Below are 27,255 nucleotides of genomic sequence, written 5' to 3'. Positions count from 1 at the left end.
TAGCTGAGCAGTTTTTAGTCAACTAGTCCAAGCCCAAAAGAACCTCTATAAACGAGGCACTTTTTTTTAATAGTTGTTAGATTCTGAAATGGTAAATTGGTCCACAAGGCTGTCCTGATGTGTCTTAGAGGGAACATTTAGCAGAAAGTCCGGTCCGGTGTGGCGTGGGCCATCATCTACCAGGATAGATCACACTGAAAACCTTCATGGTTTGGCAGACTGTGTGGAGGGAGGACGAGGACCCAAATGCAAGCTGAGCTGTTTGTTTGTGGCTGGTAAAAGGTACAAAACAAAAGGCAGATGCACACTGAGGCAAAACTAACTGGGACTAAACTAGGAAAAACTAAATGTTAAACACAAGAGACAAAGAACAACACCTTGATCATTATAAAAACATGGAGGCATGGAAACATAATGAGAACTAAACAGACGATCTGACAGTGAACAAAGGAAGACAGAGGACTTAAATACACAGAAGGGTAATAAGCGAAGTAGAAACACGTGGGGAACACACAAATGAATACGACCCCACAGCAAAACTAAACTCACTGAACACAGAAACACGAGACTGTCAAAATAAAATGTAACGCGCTGCGGACACTAAAGCAGTCGCGCCAGAATGTCACGCTAAAAAGAAAGATTCTTTAAAATACAAGGGGGAGCAAGCGAGTCAGATACCACAGGCACAGAGAGGGAGCAGGTCTGATCAGAAACAGTTTATTACTAGGCCAGGGAGCACAAATAAAACACCCTTAAAATGTGCATTAAAAAATGTTTGCTCTCTACTAAAAACAATTCTAAAACCCATAAAACTACCATTTTCTACATTCACTAAAACCCCCCCTGCTATAATTAGGCCACATGTTCATTATGGGTCCATCAGCAGGCCAGGAATTCCTCCTTTAGAGCAGAGTCCACGCCAGCCCCGTCTTCAGCAGACAAGAAAGAGCCACCCATCTTCTTGTCCTTCCGCTGGCCCATCACTTCCCAGCCCGGCTTGCGTTCTGCACTCGAATCCATGATGCGACCACCGCCACAGCTCCCCTTGCGTCAGTGTCCTGCAACATAACAAATAGGGGCCAGAACAATGGTCCCAGAAGCGGCCCTGGCTCAAGGCCATGGTGACCCTCTCCCAATCCAGCTGCACCCAGTAAACAACAGTAGAGACCCTACTCACAAATGCAGGCAGAGGTAAACCTCTGCCCTGCTGCCAATCACATGCGTTGTCTCTTACTGTTGCCGTTCCATGAGGTCAAGACTTGGTCGCCGCATCACACTGGCCATCTCGCATTAACCTTCCAGTCTGGGGCCTCTCTCTTTCAGTGCCCAGCTAGCCTGTTTTTAAAAGGTCTTTACACAGCTGATAGGCCACCTCTGGACACACCCCTGCCTCAGCAGGTGGTCCCTATCAGCTAATTTGTCCCATGTGCAGCCAGTCCACAGTGGATAACAACCATGTCACATAAAACACTAAAAACCATGCAATAGAAACAGAATAAAACCATGCAAATAAAACACTCATAAATAAACACTAAAAATCAGAATAAAAACAATATACAAGATAAATACAAATTTCCACTGTGTGACAAAAACAATATAATGAAATATAATGAGATGAAGACTGTGACAACGTGACATGGACAACACAGACATGAAACACATAGCAGACTGGGCAGATGACACAGAAGGAGAGGAACATGGAAACAGAGAAGGGGAACAAGACATAACTCGAAAACGACACATAAACAAGGAAGCATGGATTAAACTTTAATTAAACAAAACCTAACTAACACATGCTAATAATCAGTGTTGGTGAGTAACGGAATACATGTACCGCCGTTACGTATTTAGAATACAAAATATGAGTAACTGTATTCCGTTACAGTTACCGTTTAAAAAGGTGGTATTCAGAATACAGTTACTTTGTTGAAATAAATGGATTACACTGCGGTACTTTCCTGTTTCATTTTGTTGCGGGACAGGACTGTTTGGGTTTTGTTTGACAGCTACGTTCTTTCGTTCCAGGCGGCAGCGTTACGGTTGCCATGGTTACAGGGCGACGCTCTCTCTCTCTCTCTCTGCGACTGTGTGTTTCCTGGCTGAGAGAGCGCCTTTTCGTTGTTGTGCTAAGCTAACAGGCAGAATGCTACAAGCATAGCTCTAAAGAATGTAGCATCATGGGCAGTGTAGTCGTGTTGCAGGGAGAATGCACTGCCATACACGTTATGTGTCTGTGAGCGCGAGGAGGGAGAGAAAGGGGAGTGGAAAGGTACGAGTTGTCGTCGAGGAAAAAACGGGAGCTGGAAGCATGTAAATATAATAATAACCACTGCAGCCAAGAAGAGTGCCTGACGAGCCCAGCTGTAAGTAAGCTATTAAGACTCGACTGTACACCGTGTTCGTGTTTTCCTCCGAAAACAATAAGTTCCGTTGGAGCAGTCTTTCAACGCCTCTCTCTGTCTCTCGCAAGAAAAGTTGACCCACACAACAAAGTAAAGCTATTTTTCAGCTATGAGCCGACAGGGACCCCGCCGTATTAGTCAGAGGTCCCTTTACTACAGTTCGGAGTCGCGGACCTTCAGTAATAGTAATAAATCACACAGCAATAGTACATTCACGTTGTTGTAAAAAGCACGATAATATATTAAGTAATCCAAAGTATTCAGAATACGTTACTCTCATTGAGTAACGTAACGGAATACGTTACAGAATACATTTTGGGGCATGTATTCTGTATTCTGTAACGGAATACATTTTAAAAGTAACCTTCCCAACACTGCTAATAATAACACTAGAACTTACCATTAGTCTGATACATCATAAGAAATCAGACATACAAAATACACTCAAAATGCTAAAAATGCCAAGTGCCCTGACAGAAAACAGACATGTTTTTGGCAACATCAGCAAAACCTTTGCTCATGTCCTGCCCCAGTTGAAAGATTTGACTCTCTGGAACTTTTCCAAAGGATTACTAAAGGATGTCCATCACCCATCACAGATGCACAAGTACAAGGAGACTTAACAGGACTTCTACAGCATGATCAAAAAATAGCACCTGTGTTGAAAATAAAGTCAGCCACAGTCCAATAACCAAAAACTAAACATTACTAGCTTTATACTAGGATACAAACTTTTGAAGTATTCATGACCATGACAGATAAACCCAGTTTTCCCATTTGATATTGGCTGACATGAGGTGCACGAGAAGTTGGTATTGAATGTAAGATTGGCTACATTTAGTCATTCGCAAAATTTTTCAGTCATGCATGCTTTTACCCACCTAAACATTGCAGACCAAGAACCCCACAAACCCAAATAACAATCTGCTGTCTCTCTCTCTCTCTCTCTCTCTCTCTCTCACACACACACACACACACACACACACACACACACACACATATGGACACAGAAACAAAAACTGCTCTAGATTTGGTCGAGAATCACAACAAAGAGCCCAAGGCCTTCGAGGCAAACTCCTCAGATCCCAATCCCATTGAGCATCCGCGTGATACACCGAAAGCCCATCAAATCCGTGTTGCTTTGACAACTATGCCTAATTTTGGCAGCATTAAAACACTTTGTTCAACAACCTTTCAAAGAAACCCAAAGAGAAAAAAAAAACCCTTGTAAAACTGTAAATTATTTTTATGCCGCATACAGCAAGTCCATCTAATCAACTACAAATGGTGCTTAATTACTTTGACTAAAATATGAATCTATCAAACACAGACTCAGTATCTCCCTTGAACAGATAGTTAAGTGCATACAATTTAATGACAGTATCTGAATAGAAAGCATATTTGCATACTGTAATATACATTATTACTTAGCAATTATTAATTGGCATCTTGCCAGACAAGACAAGCTCCTCGGTGTGGGCGGGAGGGGATGTAGCTAATTTAAGTCTGTAAGAGACTCATCAAATTTGGCATGATCACATAATTTACTAAATGGTTATTGATTTCACTCAAGCTGTATCAGCAGCAAAATACCTTTCAGTTAACAGTGATAACACCGGTAAACTTTGTCTTTAAAGGTGCTGACACAGGAGAACCTCGGTTCAAAGCTATGTTCCTTGGTGGCATGGTGGCATACGATGGGATGTGCTGCAGTTTTCCCTAATCCTATGAATCTTGCTTAGAAAAATACACTTCCAGCTTATATTTACATACTGAGATAAAGTTTTCCAGAGTGATATGTAATTCATGCGTTTTCCATGTCATGTGTATTAATGTGTTTTCCATTGCCCCCATTTCCTTATTTATGTTTGGTATTATGAGACGTGCTGTCAAATTTTCTGGAATGATTTGATATAGCCCTTGGCACGTACATTTGTGCTGCACCACAAATTGTGTATCTTTCTGTGTACATGTGTGTGTGTGTCCTAGTTTAGCTTGCCTCACAGGTTGTTAAACAGGCGATTAGGTTCACAAGGCAACACCTTTTAAACTTTGACAACTGCATTTTCGTGGGTTTAAATAGAGTACCAGTGTGCTGCATATAACAGTGTATGGGTGCATTAGCGTACAAGTGTGGATGAGTGCACAGAGTATATACTTGTCTGTGTGCTAAAATCTACCTACCTGAACATATAGCATACTAAAAGGGAACCATTTGTTGACTTTTAACTGGGGCTGCAAAGTGCAAGCTTTGCAGTGCAAGTTTTACTAATGGATTATTTATGTTAAGCATCAACAGTAAACTATTAAGAGGTACATTTTCCATAAAAGCTCTATTTTCCAACTTTTCAGCGATACTTACTATTCAGTTAATATATCATAGTAAAGTATGTGGTAAACAGCAGAAGTTTAAAGTGAGCAGAAACACATTTCTGGTACGTTCAGTTAACGAGTTATCAAAATTGAATTTAATATATAATAACAAATAGCCAGTTAATTTTCCATGTGCTGAAGTCCGATCACCCTTCAAGCCTTAAAGAGAGGCAACAAATTGTAAAATAATATCTCACCTTTGCACACAACACACATCTTTTTTGCTGCTTCTCATGTCTGTCATTTTTCATGCTGCTGATATCAGTGGTCATGTTACCTGAGAAAGTACAGGTACATGTTTAAACAGCTCAAGTAATACACTAAACACAGCCTTTTCTGTTCACCTTGGCACATAGTCAGTGTGGCTAGCCAGTGGTATAGCTGCTGTATTTTCCAAAGAGGGAAAAAAATTGTTAATACTGTAAGAAAGAGAGGACAAGCGAGGTAGATTAGACATTACTTCTAAGATAAGGACTGCTCAGTGTGAGCTTTGATACCTGAAACCTGAAAGTTAAGTTTCCCTTTTTAAATGTAATTAATCAGAAATTGATCCGATCTGTATATGATTACTGAATTTAACTGGCCACTGTATAATATGAAATGACTGAAAAACAAACTGAAATATGATAACTGTGCAAAACGCCAAATACTTTAAACATACTGTGGTATGTTAACAGTAGTGGGCTTAAGTTTGAGTGGTCCAGGTTTGACTGTAAGATGATGATGCTCTTTAGCAGCACTAGCTAAATTTCACCTTTGCACTAGAGTTATAAAAAACAACTTTAATAGCTCACGTAACATCCACTCATACATTTAGAAGGCAGTTGCCAAATCTAGAGCAACAAACCTCAGATACAGGAACAACACGCGTCATCTGGTCACAGCATGTCCACAAATGAAAGAAAGCTACTGCAAAAAAATCAGTTTAGGTGTCATTTTTCTTTATGCACTGCTACACTGGATCCTGGTTGGACTAATGTAGTCTAAACCTTTCTTTCTGGTCTCAGCAAGAATGACTTTAGCCTTTAACTTAAAATATTTGTTAGTAAGTTAAAATGTAGTTTGTAACATATTCCGTTAAGTTACTCAATGTCAGTAACACATTCAGAATACTTTGGATTACCTGATATATTGTCATGCTTTTTACAACTACATGAATGTACTGTGTGATTTATTACTTTTACTGAAGGCTACTTACTAGGGCTGGGTATCGTCACTGATTTCTAGAATCGATTAGATCCACGATTCAATTCCATTCGATTCAATTCGATTTTGAATCAGTCTGAAATATTATTATATGAACCATAATATATATAAAATTATGATAATTCACCTTTATATGTACTGTCAAAAGAACCCTCTAAGCTTTGTGAATGAATTATATAAATTTCAAAATTAAGAACAGATACTAAAGCAGTTACAATAATTTAAATTTTAATTAACATTAGTATATATTTATTTTCATACATACATTTCAAGTGGATCAGGGATCCAGTATACTGTATATAGAACACATCTTTTGTAAACATCAGTAAAACCTCAGAGTAATAGTGTCTCACACAGCTTTTCTGAAATCCACTATTGTGTTTTGGAGACACACAGTTTAACACAGCGTGTACAAGTGAACTGACAGAAACTGACCGATCAGAAAATGAAAAACTGCCTTTTAAAATCAAAAAATGAAAACATACTGAACAGTATTGTAAAACCTCTGTGAAACTCACACAATGGTCATGGTCCCTCCACCAGATCAAAGGATCCTCAGAAAGTGCAACAGGCTCAACGTCCCTGTATCGATTCACTTCTTCCTTTGCCTTCTGAGTTGGTGTTTTCTGTGGTACTGTGGTTTTTGTTGAATAGGCTGGCCCAAGGAGAAAAATTAATGCAGAGTCCTTTGACCTCTTAATTGGAGGGACATAATCCACTTTATCAACACCACCAAGAGAGATGTCAGGGACAGTTTCCTCAGATGTGTCACCATCAGACTGTTGCTGTAGAAAAATGAAAACTTAATTAATAAAGAAATTACTATTTATCTTCTAACTCGAGTAGTGCAAAAAACCCAATAATTTTTTGTTTTTGTTTCTGTAACTCACAATAGCTGTGTCCACGTTCTCCAAACCTGCTGCTTCCAACACCAACTGAGAGAATGTGTTGTTACAGGTCTCTTTGGACAAGAATGGCAGGGCCTTAAAGCGAGGATGTAATGCTGATGCAATGTACAGCTTGTCCTTTAGGGCCACATATCTTGAAAAGAGATTTTGCACATTTAACTCAGTTTATTAAGTTGGATATAAATGTGCATGGTTACATACACTCATGCAAGATCAGAAATGACTTTGTTTCCATAATTTATATATAAACATCTATAGATAGATAGTAGGGGTGCAACGATATCACGGTTCGATATTTTTTCGATACAAAAAAAATGTTCATGCCTTTATTAATTTGCCATTTATTAAAATTATAAATATATATTTTAACTCAAAAGTACAGTTTTTTAATTTAATGTTGCTGAAACAACAAAGTAATAAAAAAAGAAATCTATCTGATCGAGAAATCACTCATCTTCGGAAAAGAGAGTTTATTACAGAGAAATGGCTCTTTCCAAAATAAAAGCTATACTATACGCTTCTTCTGGGCTATATTCTCAGCAGCATATTAAACATATCAGGTCCCCATAAGGTGAATCATGTGCTTGTTTTTTTTGTCTGCTTCCACTTGTCTTTGCACTAGGATGATGTCAGCGTAAATGTGCAGTCATATTCGTCGTGTTCCCACTAGTGCTGTCAGCGTTAATCTCGTTGAAATGACGTTAACGCCACAACACGGCAAATCTCCGTTAACGAGCTACCGCGGATCGTGCATGGGGCTGGACGGCGTCAACACCTTAACGAGCTAACTGCGCTAATGCACTAGTTCCCACCAATGTAATTGAGCATTGTGTGGCACATCCAACATACTGTTTTACTTTTGTCCACGATGCACTTCCCTTCAGGGTCATACGTCACATGAAAACCAAAATAGTTCCAAACGCCAGATCTGAATGAGGGTGGGGGAGGTTCAATTTGCCATGTTGCAACGAGAGCCTAACTTCTGTCTCGCTAGCTTGCCCTGCGCTCAGTGAATCTTCGTTCGACTACTCCGCCTAGGCTGCACTGTTGAGCGCAGATCCACTGAGCACTCAACACAGACAGCATCGTCAGAAGAAAAGTTGAAAATTTCGTATTGTTCGATACATATGCGTACCGAACCGAAAGCACTGTATCAAACGGTTCAATATCGATACGAGTATCGTTGCACCCCTAATAGATAGATATAAAATCAAAAGGCCTAGTACTAGACAAGAGGGCTTAACTAACATTTTTATAAAATATATATCTTTTCACCATAGTAAGAATTTTCATGTAATACATGCATCCATACAGTTACACTCATTCATGGCATATACACACAATTCATAAACATACCTTGACTTCAAGTTGTCATATACAGCAGTCTTGAGGTCTTTAATCAGTGAGGAGTCGTGAGACACACTGATCATCTTCTCCAGCAGCTGTGCATGCAGAGGTGCAATGATGGAAAGGGTCGGGGACTTTTCTTCAGACATAACCAGTGTGGCTGCTTTCAGCGGCTTCAGAGCTTTCACTATATCTTCTCCATCAGTTATGTCAGCCTCTGTAAGAGTACAGAGATTACTGTCACTTCTCCTCACTTCAGGTGAGAGTAGAGCTGCAGAGATCGCTGGTTGTTGCTGTAGGAAGCGTTCCAGCATCTCCAACGTGTTGTTCCATCTGGTCACCCCATCAGTCACCAGCTTATGGGCAGGTAACTTCAGTATCTTATGCTTCTCTTTAAGTTTGCAACCTGCAACAGTGCTGTGATGAAAAAAGGATGCTATGCGTCTCACTCGGCCAAGCAGCTGAGCAACAGCTGGAACTTTCAGTCCTGCTTGTGAAGCTAAATTGAGTGTGTGGGCAAAACAACCAATGTGCAACCAGCCCGTTATTTGCACAGCTCACACCACATTTGCAGCACTGTCAGTTACGATGACTGGATTTTTGTTTGTAAGCTCCCATTCTTCGATTGGTTTGAATATAATTTCAGATAAATTAACTGCTGTGTGGCTTGCTTCAGTGGTTCTTGTCTGTAAGACATGAGACACGAGTCTCCACTCCTGGTCGATATGGTGTGAGGTGATAGTCAGGTAGTTATCTGTTGCTCTGGATGTCCAGCTGTCACAGGTTATAGCGACTCCCTCTGCTGACTTGAGTGAGGCTGTAACATCGTGTTTCACTTTTTCATACATGTTTGGGATTACCACTTCACTCAAATGTTTGCGTGTTGGTAAAACATAGCGTTGTTCTAGCGTATTAATGAGGTTTTGGAAGTCATCATTTTCAACAACGCTGTATGGGTGTATATCTTTACATATGAAAGTTGCGACAGACTGGGTTATTTTTTGGGCACGTGGAGAAGTGGATGCCAACTTCACTGCAAATGCCTTTTCGAGTGAGCGTTGCTTGATGTCGGCCATTTTTGCTAGCGGGATATCTGGATGATGCCTTGTTAAATGATTTCTGAGATTTGTGGTATTTCCACAGTGCTTTACCTCCATTTTGCACATCTTACATACGGCTTTGCTTTTGTCCGGCTCTTCACTGTCTTCGCAGTTCTTAAATCCAAAGTTTTGCCAGACATCTGCCTTTGGGCTCGATAGCACATTCACGGGAGTAGCCATGATGGTTCATGCGTCCAGGTCACTTAACTCTCGTGTGACTTCCTCATGTTAACCGCTTGCAAGTTTCATACGCGGCAAACTACATATGTATAAAAAAAAATCGATTTCAGGATTTAATGAATCGATATAATTTTATTCCAGTTAGAATCGATTTTAACCACCCCTACTACTCACCACCAAGCTAACATTGTTAGCTGGCATTAGCTGAGGTTAGTTCATAGACCGCAGACTGTTAGACTTGATGGATAGCATTAACAACCTGCTAGCTGCAAATAATCAAGTGCAGTTCTGAAAGAAATAAAAACTAGATTTTTAAATCTTAATATAAAATGAGTAACAGTAGGCTGCACTTTTTGGAGTGATCTCATATAGAAAACTATTTCTGTAGTTATCAGTAATATGTTTTCTTTCTGTGTGCTTTCAGAACAGCACATGATTATTTGACCTGGCAGGTTGTAATGCAGCCTTCAGTAATAGTAAAAAATCACACAGCAATAGTACATCAAAGATACTGAAGTGGCACATAACCCAGGTAGCTACCACAACTAAAACAAGATAGTTGCAGTAGGCTAATGTTAGTTTTTTTTTTTAAAGAACGTACTTCCAGATGTTTCTTTAGGGTTGGAGCTTTTTGGCGCTGAGAGCAGCATGGTTGCTGGCAAACAGAGTTTGCATAGCACTGTCAAATTTCACCCATCCCTTTCTTCTTTAAATGTGAAGTGATGTCGGAATTTCCAACTAAGAAATGCATTCCTGCCCGTGCACTGCTGGCTCTGTTGTGCATGGTCCATTGTGTAACTGGCGCCACCAACATTAACCAACATAGAGCCTCTTATTGTGTGTTTTGTTTGGGTTTCCTGCAGTGCGTTTAATTACCAAAATTAGAGAGGGGATGGAGAGGGGATAGCCTAAACTATGAAACAGGAAAAGCTCGCAGTGTAAACCATCTATTCCAACTATATTCTAATTATCACCTATTTAAGCAGTAACTGTAATGGAATACATATTTTGTATTTTTAATACGCAAGGCCATTACATGTATTCCATTACTCCCCAACCCTGCTTATCCATTATTATCATCATCAACAAGTATTTTGATGAAAGTAATTGATAACTGAGCCAGCTGCATTGAACAGTGGTTGATGACACCTGCTCAGATGAAACGACGTCCAGATTTTGTTGTATTCACTAAAGAAGTCCAAAGAATTTTCTCTATTTCACTGGAAAATGGGATTTACATCAAAACAAGTTGCGAATGTCACTCGGAAAGTTCTTTCTATAATATTGTTCAGCTGCAGAGTTCTAAACTTTCAAATATGCCAACATGGTCTTACCTAAAGGAGTCATTTACATTTTTTACATGCCTCCTCTGTCTGACTGTTAGGGGCAAGATGTCCTTAATGCACTGGATGCTGCAGTATCAGCCAACAGGAGATAATGGCACCACTCTTCATACATACAATGTCAGTGTAAAGAGATTGGAGGGATGGAATTGTTGGTTGGGTTCAGGCACTAAAAACAACTTTAGTGCCAACTTGTTTTGGGTTATTGAAATGTACCTTCGCAACAGTAACCTTACATGTTTAAAAATGATGATTGAGGGAGTGAGAGTACCATCTCGTTTTTTCCATTATCTGCCAAAAACCACCAAATAACACCTTTTCCATGAACGAAAAATGTGCTAAAGTTTAATGAAAGTAGTATCATTAGGCCTTGAATTAAATATTTCATTTATAAACAACAGCAGAAGAGGTGCCCTTCTTTTTTCCTCATTTTATTCCTTTCATGTACATGGCTCTTATAATATCACACTCTAAGACCCAATTGCCACGATTACAGCAGTTGTCTTTCAAAGATGAAACCTTCTTCATTTAACCAATTTACCAGCAACCGTTTAATGTGATTTAACAAATGGTGCGAGCCTACAAAAAGCAGCAGCATCCATGGCACATTTAGCTGGTTTTGTGCCTGTGGAAAAGGCAGCTTGTTAAATGCCATAGAAAACAATATTAAAGATTTAAGATTTTTTATTTAAGATACAAATCTTAGTAACATTTATATTGAAATTTGCAAAACAGTGTTTTGTTAGGGCTGTTTTCCTAATGCTGAAAATTTATTTCTTTACTAATGGTAGTAAGAATTTTAAAGGACATCTTGTAACTTCTGAAAGAAAACCTTGAATCTCCAGTTTCACTCTCTCTTTTCTATACATATATAAAAAAAACACCTAGCACGCCCCTGCGGGCGGTTTATCCTTCAAGCTCGGGTCCTCTACCAGAGGCCTGGGAGCTTGAGGGTCCTGCACAGTATCTTAGCTGTTCCCAGGACTGCGCTCTTCTGGACAGAGATCTCCGATGTTATTCCCGGGATCTGCTGGAGCCACTCGCCTAGCTTGGGAGTCTGCTAATCATCTGACAGATGTTGAGAAATAGCATTGCTCAGCAGCAACTTATATCTAAACGCTGCTACTTAAATATGCAATGTGATGTACAGTATGCACAGTCTTGTATGTATCAGCTGAGGCTTTGCTTTGTTGTAGTTATTATTGAAGTGATCCTGCCTGAGAAAGAAAGGCCAGACCTTGGAAAGGTTTAATCAATAGAGGAATGTTCTCAGTAATGAAGTGTGTCAGCTTCTTAACAGGACTAAAACCTTCATCAAGTCAATGAGGAGGGGAGAGTTAAACCTGTGGCCCATCTGAATAATCACGCCGCCTTATTGACTGGCCGCCAGACGAGGCGAATGCCAAACACCGGCGTGGTCAATCACATGGAGAAACACAGACACACAGGCAAAGATTAGAGATTACATCTCAATAAACAAACACAAACAGAACTAAGGCACACATAATCAAATGCCACATGCAACAATCAACACACATACTAAGAAAAGACACACATACAAAATACTACTAAATACTCTCCGTGATATGCATATTTTTCTTCATGGAATGAAACTGCAACTTGAAAGCAAGAAACTAGTGGTAAAACAATATAACCGAAGGCTAATATGTTTGTTTTTTTTGATAATGTTAAAAGCTCTTTATCACTAGATGGAGGCTAGATGTCAAGGAACTGTTGATGTCGGTACGTTCTATTATTTATATTTTGACCCTAAAGTTGACACAGCTTGTTCTTGACCTTGAAAACAATTGTTAAAAATGTTGTTTCCTTAATTAAAATTTGCCTTCTAAAGAAGAATGTGAAGCAGTTGTGTTGAATTTATATATATATTTTTTAAATTAGTGCAAAAAGCTATGAGTGATAAAAAGGAAAAAAAGGAAAAAAGTATTTCCTATTTTAAAGTATAAGAATTGGTAATTTTGAAACACCCGAGAGTTGCAGTTCTTTTGGGCAGTTGATTCTGTGTTTTTAAGTGATTTTGCAATTGCTATGTTGTTTTTTGGCCCCAGAACAACCCACAACATGGCACTTGCAAAAGTGTTGTCCATCCAGTGATGAACCTTGGAGAGAGAAAGAGCTAGCAAGTTTACTTTACACTCCCATATTCCCCCTACACTGAAAAAAAGGGATTGGCCAGCTCTTGGATTTACATAAGCATCTTGTGTGTATTTAACACAATTGGCTCATGCTTTAAAGTTAAGTGTAACTATATAGTGTAGAAACTACATGATATGCAGAGAGGGTAGATTAAATTGTTCATATCATGTTCAAGTGAAGTAAGTCAATAATATAGCAATGTTAAATCCCGTGACACTGCACGGGTTTCAGACTCGCGCTCTTTAGATCGTGGTTTCAGGAAGGCATCCATCTCAGTCAAGTCGAGCAGCCACCTCTACTTTTTTTGGTATACCAAAAAAAGTAAATTGGGTGGTTGTTACATTAAAAAAGTCTAACTTGTAATTTGAACACAATAATTTCATGTTTCTATGAACGTAATTAAATCATGTAGGATTTGCATGGAATTCAAAAACTTAATTTGTTCTTGTTGAGACGACCTGATACATTCTAGTAAGAGTGGTTAGTTGCTGAACTCATGAAATTCACAAGATCGCACGAGATTTCAAACTGCAGGAAAATCAGTGGAGTTATAAGAGGCAGAGAACTACACACACACCACGTGCATGCTATTCCTAGGACAAAAACAAAAAACTTCTGCATCAAATACAGGAAATCATAGCGTTCCTGTATTTCCTAGATTGTTGGCATGGTGGTTAGTGCTGTTGCTTCACAGTAAGAAGGTCCTGTGTTCAAATCCACATTCTGGCTATGGGACTCTCCACCATTTGACCTTAGAACTGAAGAAGCCTCTCGGATGAGAGGTGAAACGTCTTCAAGCAACTTAAAGAAGTCCAGACGCTTTTCTTTGCAAGCTCCTTTGACCACATTCTGGCTAGTTTGCAGTGGCTTCTCTCTGGGTATTCTGGTTTCCTCCCACAGTTAAAAGTCATGCAGTTATTAGAATTAGGGTTAACTGGTGATTCTAAATTACCCGTGAATGTAAGTGTAAATGGTTGTTTGTTTCTATGTGATAGACTGGTGAGGTGTCAGGGTGTACCCTGCCTCGTAACCTATCATTTCAGGGTTATTTCCCAGCCCTCGTGCAACCCGGAGGATGGTAGTCATTGTAAATCCATTTAATTTTTATGGTAACCAGGATCTAGACTTTGTTGAACATTATGTAATATGAAGACAACGTGTAGTATTTAAGTGACCAAGTAGTATTGGGGTAAAAGTTATTGAATAGTGTTGAAATAAAACGACAAAATTGTGAAGGATTAAAATATTCCAAGAGCTCAACTTACTTCATCTGAACATGTTTCAATCACGTTTTAGGAACACAAAATGCACAGGTTTACTGAATATGAAAAAGTTGTGTTGATTTAACTCAGTTGTTTAATTTTCTGCCAAAGCAAAACATTTGTGTGCAACCAATGTCCATTATTGAATCAAGTAAATCCAACATGGCCTTTTTTTCAGTGTAGTAAGTGTTACCTATCAGATGAATACACAGTACTTGGGTCATTACTCAAAAAGTGTATCACACATTGTTTTTTACTTTGCTTTACTCTGTAAAATCACCTGAAATCTATTGTCACTCGATTATCAGCTAACAAAACAAACCTTAGACAACAGACCCATATACTGACACAAATCCTGTTGGGCTTAAGTCAACCCTGCTGGTAAACAGAACCTGTTACTGAAAGCAACCACACAGACACTATTGTACATTTTACTTGCAAGAGGAGCTTTGGAGAGCATTCCTGCGACTCGCCTGTCCAAGCAACTCCGATTCCTTCACATCCGCCTCACTCTTTTATTGACAGCTAGCAATCATTCATGAATATGAGATTACAAATACACGCGACATTCTTAAGCAGGCATATCTGAACAACATCAGTGTCTGTATTCTGTGTGTGTGGGTGTGTGTAGGTGCATGTGTGTGTGTGTTTCCAGCCATAGACATACGACCTTTCAATGAACATAAACTGGATGCAGAAAAGCAGAAGTAAACGTCTTGCTAAACTATAAGAACAGGAACTTGCAATAGGTCATGTCTCAAATACACATTTAAAGGTGTGAACTCTCAAACTTTCAAGAAAACGGAACAGTCTGATTTTCCTGAGACTATTACCAATGTTATTCTGTTCCCTTTCAGACCGCGCAATATTACCCAACAGTACCTTATTGAATATTTGTTTCATCCCCCCATCATACGCTGCTACTCCCTTTATTCTATTGCACAATACCGTGTCACTTTCTAGAATCGCCTGCACTGATAGTTAAGTTATTTATTCTCCAGGATATAGTTATATAAATTTCTTCGTTAGAGTTATTTGATACTATGTCTTGCACTATCCTACTGTATATTACTGTATACTACTATTCTTATTGTATACATTGTATATCTTATTCATCTGTTCCTCTGTCTCTCCTGCTGCTTTGAGCATGTACATGACAAAAGAATTTCCCTCGGAATAAATAAAGTTATTCTTATTCTTATTCTTCAAATGCTATAATGGAATTATAACGTCGAGACTGCTTCCGCTCATCTCATGGTACACAAGGAAATATTTCTAAGCATAAATGGGGGCGATCGTGGCTCAAGAGTTGGGAGTTCGCCTTGTAATCGGAAGGTTGCCGGTTCGAGCCCTGGCTCGCACAGTCTCGGCCGTTGTGTCCTTGGGCAAAACACTTCACCTACCGCCTACTGGTGTTGGCCAGAATGGCCAATGGTGCGATATGGCAGCCTTGCTTCTATCAGTCTGCCCCAGGGTAGCTGTGGCTACAACTGTAGCTTTCCTCCACCAGTGTGTGTGAATGGGTGGATGACTGGGTGTGTAAAGCGCCTTGGGGTCCCTAGGGGGGACTACTAAAAGCGCTATACAAATACAGGCCATTTACCATTATATAAATGACAATTTTAAATTATTAATTCTGACAAATCCCTACCCTAATAAGTACACAAATAAAATACTTCTTTTAGTTTATATGCATGAACACAATGCTGATAGCACAAAGCAAAGTTCAAAAACAGAACAACGGTACTTCTAAGTGCCACAGTGTTTCTGCTCTCGAAACATAAACATGTAGAAATGGAAGCTGCAAGCCTGACTGCTTTGATACCTGTTAAAGATCAGGCTGCTGGCCTCGAGTCTGCACACACTCATCTTTATCATCACTCTGGGTTCTTAACTAGCTTTCTAATTTAAGTAACAACACTTGTGAAACTGCCATGTAATAACTGAACTTAGTATGGTAGCAACTGTGATTACAATAATATGTTACTTTGTAATGCATTCAACCTAACATTGCTAATACATTCTAGAATTTCACTTACCAAAACTGAAGTACAATTTTTTGGACACTTTAGACCTTGTAGAAATCCATGTTGCCATATAATTCTAAAATGCTCCAGTTACACAAACACTGTTGATAGGTGCACTCAGTGATTCTAATTAGGAGAGACCTTTTCTCTCTAGTTGTAATGAAGAAAGAAAATGCTTATTTTTTTATTTTATCAATTTAGTTTTATTTATTTATCTACTGCTGTATGGAAGATTTGTTTGTAGCTATTGAATCCTGTTTTAATAGGTATTTTTTGCTTTGCGTGGCTAGCCTCAAGTGGCTACTGGAGGAACTGTAACTGAAAAAGCCACTACACCCGTGGCTTTGGACAGGATGATGTATATGTGCTTGAACCAACAAGAGTTACAGTGTGTGTGTGCGTGTGTGATAATGTAAGAACACGTCACCCAGTGGACCAGAACAGTGTAGGTCAACGATGCATTTCTTGATAATTTTTGGAGATTAATAGAGTTCTATAAAGAAGAGAAACAGAGTCTCGATCTCAGGATTTGTATGCAAAGAAATGTATAAATGGCTGGCCTTGTTCTGAGTTGGTATTGGCTTTGCTGCCTATTTAGCTCTCCAGTGTTTTCTGTGATATCTTTTTCACAAAAAATTCAATATGATCATAAGTAAAATGGGTTTATGACCCCCACTCAAATTAAAGAAGAAAATGAACCGTCTCTGAAAAGAAGCTGTTTGTGACAAAACCTCTAACACAGCTGCTGCAGAAGGTGCTTTATGACACGGAAGCTTTAATCCCCTACTGTAAATTCACATAGATAAACATGCACCCAAGATTGTGAACAGTGAATAATAACACCAACTGATCTGCATATGAAAACAGTGTGGTACATAAGCTCTCACTTTCTCGGCATGCAGCATGCGGGTGCACGCACGCTCTTTCTCTTGCTTATCCACACATCCAGAAAAGCTGGTCATCACTCCCTCTGTCTTCACTCATCTTTCACCACCCTCCCTCTCTTTCTCCTCTCCCTGTCTTTCATTGATCTCTCTCTCTCATTGGACTCATCACTCTGCATTCTCTGAAGACAAAGAGCAACCGCAGGATGACAATCACATTAGAGCACACAATCTATTTATGGCTTTGCTTCATATTTCAACTCTAGTCTCTCTCTCTTTTTCATGCACACACACACACACACACACACACACTCACACACACACACACACACACACACACGCTCACACACACACACACACACGCACACACGCTCACACTCTTTTCCTCTCTCTCTCTTTTCTCTCGTACTCTGTGATAATATAAACACAGGGTTTTTAGTGGTAATGAGTTTTTAATGAAAAATGAATTATTTACAGTGGCTGGAGGACAGAAGATAAAAAAGAGGAGCAGGTGATATCAAAGCTGTGAAAATAATGCTGCAGTAAAGTTTATCAGAGTTTACTTTGGGTATGCTGATGACTAGATTAGAAATAGATTACTCTGGTATAATAGATTGATTAAAAAACACATTTTTAATTGATTTGGCTGACTCAAGTTCATGTAGTCTTTAGTGAAGTTAACTGCTGAGCAGTTAAGTCACTCGGAGGAGATTGATTGCCTCTGACAGTTTCAGAATGTAGTGTACAGCCTTGCTCAGGAGACATCACAGGTGCCAGTGTGATATGAGGTGCCAGCCAGCTAAATGCCCGTCTCTCTGATGTGGTGAAGCCTGAAGGCCTTCGTGTTGCTGGCAGCATTTTTACTTTCATTTTTTTATTAAAATGTTTTAAGCATCATACAAGCCCTCTAAGACCACAGTTGGTAAACAGTGTATTTGATATCAAAATATCATGGCTTAATCACACTAGGATGAATGTAGGACAGCAACCTCCGTGCGACAAGGTAAAACCACTGGTTGTCTGGTGACTACATTGACTTTTTTGCATTTGGTGACAGATTGCAGCTGCAACTTTAGCAGTCAGTTTGCTTAGTGTGAGTAGTCACACACCTGGTCACTGTCTTCAAAGCCACCATTTCAAAGGAAATCCCACAAGGTTACAATAATTTTTGTCTTCCTGCGGCCTCCAGCCACTGTTTGTTTTTTTTCTCCTTATCCTTCCTCATGTGGTGCATTTTCCATTGGTATACCTCTCTGACCTGTCTTCCCCATGTGATGTTTTTGTGTAATGTATGTATGGTCGGAGGGTAAGATGGCACCGCCATTGTGTGCAATAGGTCGGCAGCCTTAACATGAAATTTCCCACTCGTGGGACTAATAAAGGTATATCTTAAATCTTAAATCTTTCCTCATTGCGACCATGGCATTAATTATGTCTGCTCTCACTGACATCATGCGGAGCCAAGATGATGTGAACAAAAGATAAATACATTTTTGGCTCTCATGGATTACTTACTTACATATGCATGGCAGATAGCTGCCCTTCCCTGAGCCAGATTCTGCTGGAAGTTTCTTCCTGTTACAAAGGAGTTTCTCCTTCCCACTGTTGCCAAGTGCTTGATTATAACTGTTGGGATCCTTACCTTGCAATATGTCGTAACTTGAGATGACTGCTGTTGTAACTTCACACAATTCATATAAAATTGAATTGAGTTTAACATGAATATCCACCTTTCACTTATAAGCAGCAACACACATGAGAAATCATAACCCCCACACCCCCTCCACCCCACCCCGCACCGCCACACCCCCACCCAATTGGGGGTATTACCATCATCTTCAGCTTTCACACACACATCGCTACTTCAGTGAACTGTTACTGTGCTAATACCTGAACAAAGCCTTGCTGAAAGAGGAGTTGTTTTTTTTAATAACTCCTTTAAAAAACAAAAAGCTTAAGAGAGAGAGAAACATTATTCCAGTAAACACAAAGTCAAGGTCAGAATTTGTGCAGCTTTAAACTTTCTTCTTCTCCACAGCTGTGCACTGAGGTCTTGACTACTGATAATAGTTCTTTCGTTGTGAGAGTAAAGGACAAATTGTTCAGCATTTTCCTCTTTTTGGCTTTCCCAACTCAAACTTGTGCCCTCACCGCCCCATTGACTCAGCTTTGCTGTAACCTGCGGCCTATTCTGTGTTAGGGCTCAGACTTGATCTTTATTCAAGTTCACAAGCTTTAGTTCTTCCACCCCTGAGTTCAAAAGGGAGAACCACGAGAAGAGATGAAGGATGGAAGTGTAGAGGGGACGCGCAGTGTGTGGTCCATCGCTGAATGAGGAAGAGAGGATGGGTGAACTTTTGGAGATTTGCAAAGTTCAATCGCATGTTCATACCACTCCATTTTTTATTTAAAAACTGCAGTCTCCATCTTCAATGCTGCTGTCCACCTGGATGACATCAAGTGTGGCTAAGCTTTAAAAAAGCATTGAGTGTGAAAAATGTTAAATCACTAATTAAAACCAAAGTGAACACTGCTTCTACAGTAGATTGTTGCCACACACTTCACATTCCTTTTCTTATATGGAAATGATGAAATTTTTACGTGTGTATATTTGTTCTCCGCCATGCACACAAGCAGGTTTTCTTCCATTTACATGGACTGTTTCCAAACACTGAAGTATGTATATAGAGCTTTACTTTTTAAGATTGATTACACAACACATGCTCTGGCATTTCAGAATATTTTACTCAGTTGTATAAACAATGCTTTTTTTTTTATATGCTTGTACTGGATATGTGCTTGATGTATTTTCTTAAGTTTACCATAGGAAACCGGCAAAACTAATTCTATATTTTTCTGACGGTCAATAACTAAATAATTTCTATTGCAATAACCCTCCAAGAATATTTAAACTCATCAGTAGACCACACTGTTAGCCTGTTGTTGCATCCCCCGGGAGGATATTAGTTTTTCCCTTGTGAAATAATGCCTTGTGTTTTGTCTAGGCTCCACCTCCTCTGTTCTGATTGGGTGCTGCTGCCTGACTCAACCTAATCACCAATCAGAGCCCTAAATAATGTCTGTGGAGCTGTGTTTCTGGGCCTTCTGGCCATTTTGATTGCCATTGACTGTAGTCTTATGTGTTTGTGTTCAGATTGCCTGTAGGGGAGCTCTGCCTTTGTTTTGTGATCCATTGTTTTCTCTTGTTAATGTGCTGGTTAGGTAGTAGGTTGTATATTTGTTTTCTCCGGAGTTAGGTAAGTTCCTTTTATTTTCTATTAGGGATGTTTTGTTTGTTATGTTGGCCTTAGTTCTCCCTGAAGTTAAATGCCAGTCTGAACCAGAGCTTTAAACTAGCAGGAAGTAAACCTTTAAAAGCTGCCATCTCGACTCCTCATTCACTATTTTAACTTTATGTTAGTCCTTTCTATCCCCTAGGCTAGCCAGGGGAGGTAACACTGGGCGAAATGAACACATGCTGAAATTTTTATAGCTGCACTCAGGGACACTCACTAGAATAATAAACACCTATTGGAGTATTCCACAATAAATAGAGGGCTGTAATTGTGACCATCTAAAGCTGCTGAACTGAATTTGATAATTTATCAAACGTTTGTCACGATAAGTTCAGAGGGAAAAACATCATTTAGCTTACATGTTGCAGGGACTCTGATCTCTGAAGCACTGATAAATCCAGACCCAAAACCAAAACCTAACTCAAGATGGGCTGCCACCCTTGTGGATAAGGTAAGATCCCTTCATAAAATTTGAAACCAGCATATTAAGGTTCTTTCTTCAAAATCAATAAAGGATATTCACACAAATAGATGATATTGGTCATTTTGCTTCTTTTCGCAGTAGTTTTGCATATTTTTGTGAGGATCTATTTTCTTTGGACACATCTGTGCCTGACATTCCCAACATTTGACAACACTTAAAATCATTATTTTCATAATGAATTCACTTTTTAAATTCTACTCTGTATGGACTCAAAAGTGTGAAGTGCATGTGGATGCATGTATGCAATGGGGAGGGGGGGGTGAAGTTCACTGCAGACATGCCATGTGATGATGGTAATGGTAGGAGCAGAGAGTAATGAAGGAATTGATCTCCACTCGGCAGTAAGCGCTTGACATTTCAGCCAAAGCCTTGAGCATCTCACCTCCCCATATACCCCCCCCCCCCGCACTTAAATACCTCTCCCCCTTCTTCTTTCTTTCTTTTTTTGACCTGTTGTTAACACTCAAGTTCATTCCACTTTCTCTTTTCGCAGTCAACTCTCTCCATACTTTGCCTCCATGTCATCTCGAACTTTAATCGGTGTCTCTCTCCATCTGCCTTTATTGTGATAATTTCTTTCGCTCCTGCTCCCCCAGCCTGTCACACTTTCAGGCACACTCCCTTCTTTTCTCTGACTCTGTCGTTGTTCTGTGTTTTCTCATTCAGTCATACACACATATACACACAAAAGCACACACACACCCCAAGCCACTGGTCCCATGGGTCAGCCCATATTAGCTTACTTGTTAATACTTGGATGGCTCAGGATCAATACTTAATCAACAAATAATGGGATTCCTCAGTCATCCCATATGATCTTTCAATAAAGACTCGAATCTGTCTCGCCCAGACATCCCAGCCACACCCCCCCTCCTCCTCTCCGTTGGGGCATCACCATAGATGAGGAAAGAGTGAGAACGTGAGAGTGAGAGCTCGATCTCGTTCTCACCAAGCAGTTGGAAGGCTAGAGGCAAACTAGACAAATTAGACTTTTGTGTGTGGGCTAATACTTGTGTGTTTACCTAGACAGTGAAAGCGCCATACACACTGAGTGATAAAGGCAACCTTGCATGTCACATTTTAGGAGATTGGCCTAATGGAATTTGATTCCTAATCTGTGTTATTGCAGTTAATACTGTATCAAGACTATTAAACTAAAAAACACTTAAAGTTGTAGTTTAATGCTTAGAATTGCTGCTACTTTTCAGTTTCTACTTCTTGTTCTTATACAGAAACACTCAGTGGAAGCCTCTGGTGTTGAGACATGAAGCAAAGGCAGAAGTGTGAAAACCTGAAAAGGTCACCTGAGGCTTATTTCAAAAGCAAATCCCAACTCTCAGGCTGTGTGATTTTTCTTTATATATTTCATTTTTATTGGAGACACAACAGTGCTGTAATTCTAAACATTAGACACAGACAGATGTCCCAACACTAACAGCTGTAGATGTCTTTTAGACCCACCTCTGCTAATTACAGCCACTGACCTGGACTTTATGGTGTTTCTTCCTTTTGAAGCAATTATTAGAATTACTAAATAAATATAATAGCCTATTACGCGGAAGAAGTTCATGCTTAAGTTTAAGTGAGTGACATCCTGGTATTCTATTGGAAGAGTTGTCGTACATTGTATATAGTCCATACCTGCAGCTTAGGTGATAACTTTGCAGTTTATCCTCTCATCTAAATGTGGCAACTTCTGGCTCACTCAATCAAAATGAAATAATATCCCAGCAAGCATTCACATGTGGGCCCACAGTGGGCAGGTGTGGGGGTAGTGTGGGGCTGTATGGGCAGGGCACTTATCCTACACAGGCCTCCAAAGAGAGAATTCAATGGGCACCTTACAGTGGACTTCCACACAGAAAACTGTTATGGTGATCCGTGTAGTGCCCCTTACAGTTTTGGCCATTTGGGTCACAGTTCACCCACACAGCCCAGCTGTTTGCTGGTGCAATATGTATGATAAGGAAACATCATCCAGGGAAATATTACTGTTGTAGAGAAGATACAACATGTTTGTCTATGCTGTCAAAAATCTGAGGCTGAGAGAAGGCCTTCTAATGTGTAATGGGTAGAAAGGATGTGTGTTACTAATGCAGTTAATTTTTCTCTGACTATATTAGTAGACAGGGCTTAAATATTGCATACACATGCACAGGTATTTTGGTAAACATAGCTTTTGTGTACACGTAACCAACATTTTAGGTCACTGCAAATGGAGCTTTTGAAAAACTCACTCCAGGGGGAACATTTTCAGAAACTCACATTTACATGTGGACGAGGAGAACAGATATTTTATCTTTCAGTGTCAAAGGTGCGTGCTTTTATCTCTTTTGACGTCAGCATTATTGTTTGTAGGCTTATGATCGGCCAACATTTCTATAAGGTTAGGGTTATATCACCACCTGTTGCTTTGTGCTGTTGCTCTTGATACAGCTTGACGTCTTTTTTTTTCTTCCTGTTCTTTCATGTAGACTGAACTATTTTTCAGAACAAAAGCATAAAATCCACATTTTAAAAGAATACCTGTATACGTGTGGATGGAGCCAGACAGCTTGACTTTGTTGGTTTTTAATTAGTTATTTTAGCCGCAGCTTTTCAGCTTTTCCTTCTTGTTGAACTGCAGACCAGGACCTACTGTATAGAGCAGAATCTCAAAGAAACATTTCTATTATCAAGAAATGAGGCAGTATTCAGAGCAAATGGAGCACTTACCCAGTATTTATATGGTATTCCTGCTAAAATGCTTATTGAGTGTCCAGAAAATAATCTCTCACAATGGCAGGTGGTTTTCAAAAGCATTTCCAGAAGACTAAAAATGAAAACAGATCACATTAAACTTGTTTTGCTTGTAACAACAGATTTAGTTCAAAGTCTTCATGAGATACAATGCATTTTTTCTACTCATTCAATGGAAATGATTAGTTAATTAAAGTGTGCATTTCCTACGTGTGGAATATAGACAGCATGTGTCTGTTGCAGAACTAACTTTCAACAGGTTTTTGTTGATCAATATCTAACAACTGTGGCCTAAAGGTATTTTCAAAAGTTGCTATTGTCTTAAAGAAAAGTATGAAAAAACCCACATTCTTGGCAGGGTTTGAACCTCACCGGGACACTGAAATCTAATGAAAAAGTAGCTCGCTAAAGAGCAAATGAAAACAGACTCTCAGACATATCTTGGACATTCAGGCTCTGCTTCACAGAATAAGAAAGTCAAATGAAATTTAACTTTTCTGTAAAACAGGCAGCTGGAAAAAAAAAAGAAGAGTAACACAAAATCAAACCAGGAATATTCATTTTTGAATCTATAGCAACTTATTCATTGTGCAAGAAAGCACCTTGGAAGAATCTAGGAGGAAATGAGTATTTTATTTTTGTGGTTACAGGTAAAGGTGAACTTAAAGTTAACAACAAAATGGCGCCGGTGAGGTCGGCTGCCGTGCTGGATGCTCTGCCCCAACTTCTCCACTTTTTGCAGTTTTTCGTCACTTTTTGCTATATCTGCCATAATCTTGCATGGGCATCATGCAAAACACACAAATTCGCTACAGTAGAGACACTTTGGTTTCTATTGGTCTACAATACACGAACATTTCACCATGTTTAACTCTGGACCCAACCTGGCCAAAGGAGATCCTGAGAGAGAACAAAGGACGCGACCCTAAGCGACGGCCTCGAGGTAAACGAGCCGGCATCAGGAACAGGCTACGGGCTCGCGCACACCGCGCACCCATGCCCAGTATCCTGCTAGCCAATGTTCAATCCATCGAGAACAAGCTTGATGACCTCAGAGCCAGAATCAAGTTCCAGAGAGACATTTGGGACTGCAACCTCCTCTGCTTCACCGAGACTTGGCTGAACCCAGCGATACCAGACCACGCCGTGCAGCCGACGGGGTTCTTTTCGGTTTACCGCATGGACAGGACAATGGAGTCGGGGAAGAAAAGAGGTGGTGGAGTGTGTTTGATGGTGAACAACAGCACAAACATCTCCCCACTCACACGCTCTTGCTCGCCCAATCTGGAACTTTTGATCGCTAAATGTCGCCCTTTCTATCTCCCTCGGGAATTCACTGCGGTCATTGCCTGCACTGTTTACATTCCGCCTCACGTGGACTCGGACACTGCCTTATGTGAGCTACATGAGGCTCTCACACATCAACAAACACTTCACAAAGATGCCGCACTCATTGTTATGGGGGATTTTAACAGAGGGAATCTCAAACGGACATTTCACAACCTTCACCAGCACATCAACTGCCCCACCCGGGGCACTAGGACATTAGACCACTGCTACACCCTGTTCAAGAACTGTTACAAGGCTCAGCCCCTGCTGGCATTTGGAAAATCGGACCATGCCGCCATCTTCCTCATGCCTGCTTACAAACAAAGGCTAAAGCAGCAACCACCAATCAGGAGGGAGGTCGCTCGCTGGACGGACCAATCAGTGGCCGCGCTGCAGGACGCACTGGATGACGCAGACTGGGACATGTTTCGGCGCAGCTCTGATGACATCAACATGTTTACGGAAGCGGTTGTGGGATTTATCGGGAAACTAGCGGACGACACAGCAGGAAGAACTATCATCCGAACGTTTCCCAACCAGAAGCCGTGGGTGGATAAAAACATCCGCGACGCTCTGAGATCACGCACCGCTGCCTACAATGAAGGGCTCGTCTCCGGTAATATGGACCTATACAAGGCTGCGTCCTATAACGTGCGCAGCGCGGTCAGAAAGGCAAAGCGGAGCTACCGGGAAAAACTAGAGTCACAGCTACGACAGTGCGACTCTAGGAGCCTGTGGAAAGGACTGCGGACTATAACGGACTATAAACGACCAGCTTCTTCAATGATGAATGCCGATGCTTCACTGGCTGATGAGCTGAACACGTTTTATGCTTGCTTTGACGCCGCAGCAATTAAAACAACAAACGGCTGCGCGCGCTCAGAGTGCACCAGTGAAGAAAATGCATTCATCATCACAGAGCATGCCGTGAGGAACACCTTCAGGAGGGTGAACACCAGGAAGGCAGCAGGACCAGATGCAATCCCTGGCCGGGTCCTGAGAGCCTGCACTGACCAGCTAGCACCGGTGATCACGGAGCTCTTCAACCTCTCCCTGGCCCAAGCTGTGGTTCCCACGTGCTTCAAACAGTCCATTATTGTCCCTGTTCCAAAGAAACAACAGCCCGCTTGCCACAATGACTACCGTCCAGTAGCACTGACTTCAATTGTGATGAAGTGTTTTGAAAGACTGATGAGAGATCACATCACTTCTTCACTTTCTGCCACCATCGACTCACTTCAGTTTGCTTACCGGACTAATCGTTCCACAGACGATGCCATATCTCACCTGCTCCACACATCCCTGAGTCACCTGGACACTGGCAGAGGGAATTATGTTAGGATGCTGTTCGTGGACTACAGTTCAGCATTCAACACAATAATTCCCTCTAAGCTTTTCACCAAGTTGACGGATCTAGGACTCAGCTCATCACTGTGTCAGTGGATCCTCAACTTCCTCACAGACAGACCCCAATCAGTGAGGGTGGGAAAACAAGTCTCCCCCTCCATCTCACTCAGCACTGGAGTGCCTCAGGGCTGTGTTTTAAGCCCCCTGCTGTACTCACTGTACACTTATGACTGTGTAGCCACATCAGACACCACCTCCATTGTCAAGTTTGCTGACGACACTGCTGTTGTGGGCCTGATCTCCTACCTGGAGGAGATTAGGAACCTGGAGACCTGGTGCCAGGAGAATAACCTCCTCCTAAATATCAGCAAGACTAAGGAGCTGATCGTGGACTTCACTACAAAGCAGGCGAGGAATTACAAACCCCTCATCATCAGTGGCACGCCAGTGGAGAGAGTGGACAGTTTCCGATACCTGGGTGTCCACATCACTCAGGACCTGTCATGGTCCTGCCACATCAACACCCTGGTTAAGAAAGCCCGTCAGCGTCTCTTCATCCTCAGAAGACTTAGAGACTTCCATCTGCCACTGAAGGTGCTCAAGAACTTTTACTCCTGCACCATCGAGAGCGTCCTGACGGCAAACATCTGCACCTGGTTTGGGAACAGCACCAAGCAGGACAGACGAGATCTGCAAAGAGTGGTGCGCTCGGCAGAACGCATCATTCAATCAGAGCTCCCTGACCTGCTGTCCATCTACACCAAGCGGTGCAAGTCCAAAGCTAGGAAGATTATGATGGACCTCTCCCATCCCAACAATGGACTCTTCTCACTGTTGAGGTCTGGGAAGCGCTTCCGCTCCCTTAAGGCCA

General features: G+C 40.7%; 1 protein-coding gene across 1 annotated transcript; it reads right to left on the bottom strand.

Moving 5' to 3' along the window:
• Window positions 1-879: 879 nt before the first annotated feature.
• Window positions 880-8,550, bottom strand: LOC146695955 (E3 SUMO-protein ligase ZBED1-like). Its single transcript, XM_085476676.1, has 4 exons — window positions 8,246-8,550; window positions 6,872-7,022; window positions 6,500-6,766; window positions 880-1,044 (listed from the first exon to the last, which is right to left on the bottom strand). Exons 1-4 carry the CDS (start codon window positions 8,548-8,550, stop codon window positions 880-882), a joined length of 888 nt encoding a protein of 295 aa, XP_085332802.1.
• Window positions 8,551-27,255: the final 18,705 nt, after the last annotated feature.

This window comes from Copadichromis virginalis, linkage group LG13 (genome assembly GCF_057382275.1).
Source record: "Copadichromis virginalis isolate Kocher_CV1m ecotype Utaka linkage group LG13, C_Virginalis_male_GT1.1, whole genome shotgun sequence".
Classification (NCBI taxonomy): domain Eukaryota; kingdom Metazoa; phylum Chordata; class Actinopteri; order Cichliformes; family Cichlidae; genus Copadichromis; species Copadichromis virginalis.
Note: the sequence above shows the minus strand (reverse complement) of the source record. Positions and strands in the feature narration are given on the sequence as shown.

What these genes read in the sequence shown, in the direction of transcription:
- LOC146695955 (XM_085476676.1), bottom strand. Translation starts at nt 8,550, where the DNA reads ATGCTGGAACGCTTCCTACAGCAACAACCAGCGATCTCTGCAGCTCTA. An exon ending in TATGACAACTTGAAGTCAAG is followed by an intron (nt 7,023 to 8,245) that starts GTATGTTTATGA and finishes TCTCTTTTCAAG; the next exon opens with ATATGTGGCCCTAAAGGACA. An exon ending in GGAGGGACCATGACCATTGT is followed by an intron (nt 1,045 to 6,499) that starts GTGAGTTTCACA and finishes CACTGACGCAAG; the next exon opens with GGGAGCTGTGGCGGTGGTCG.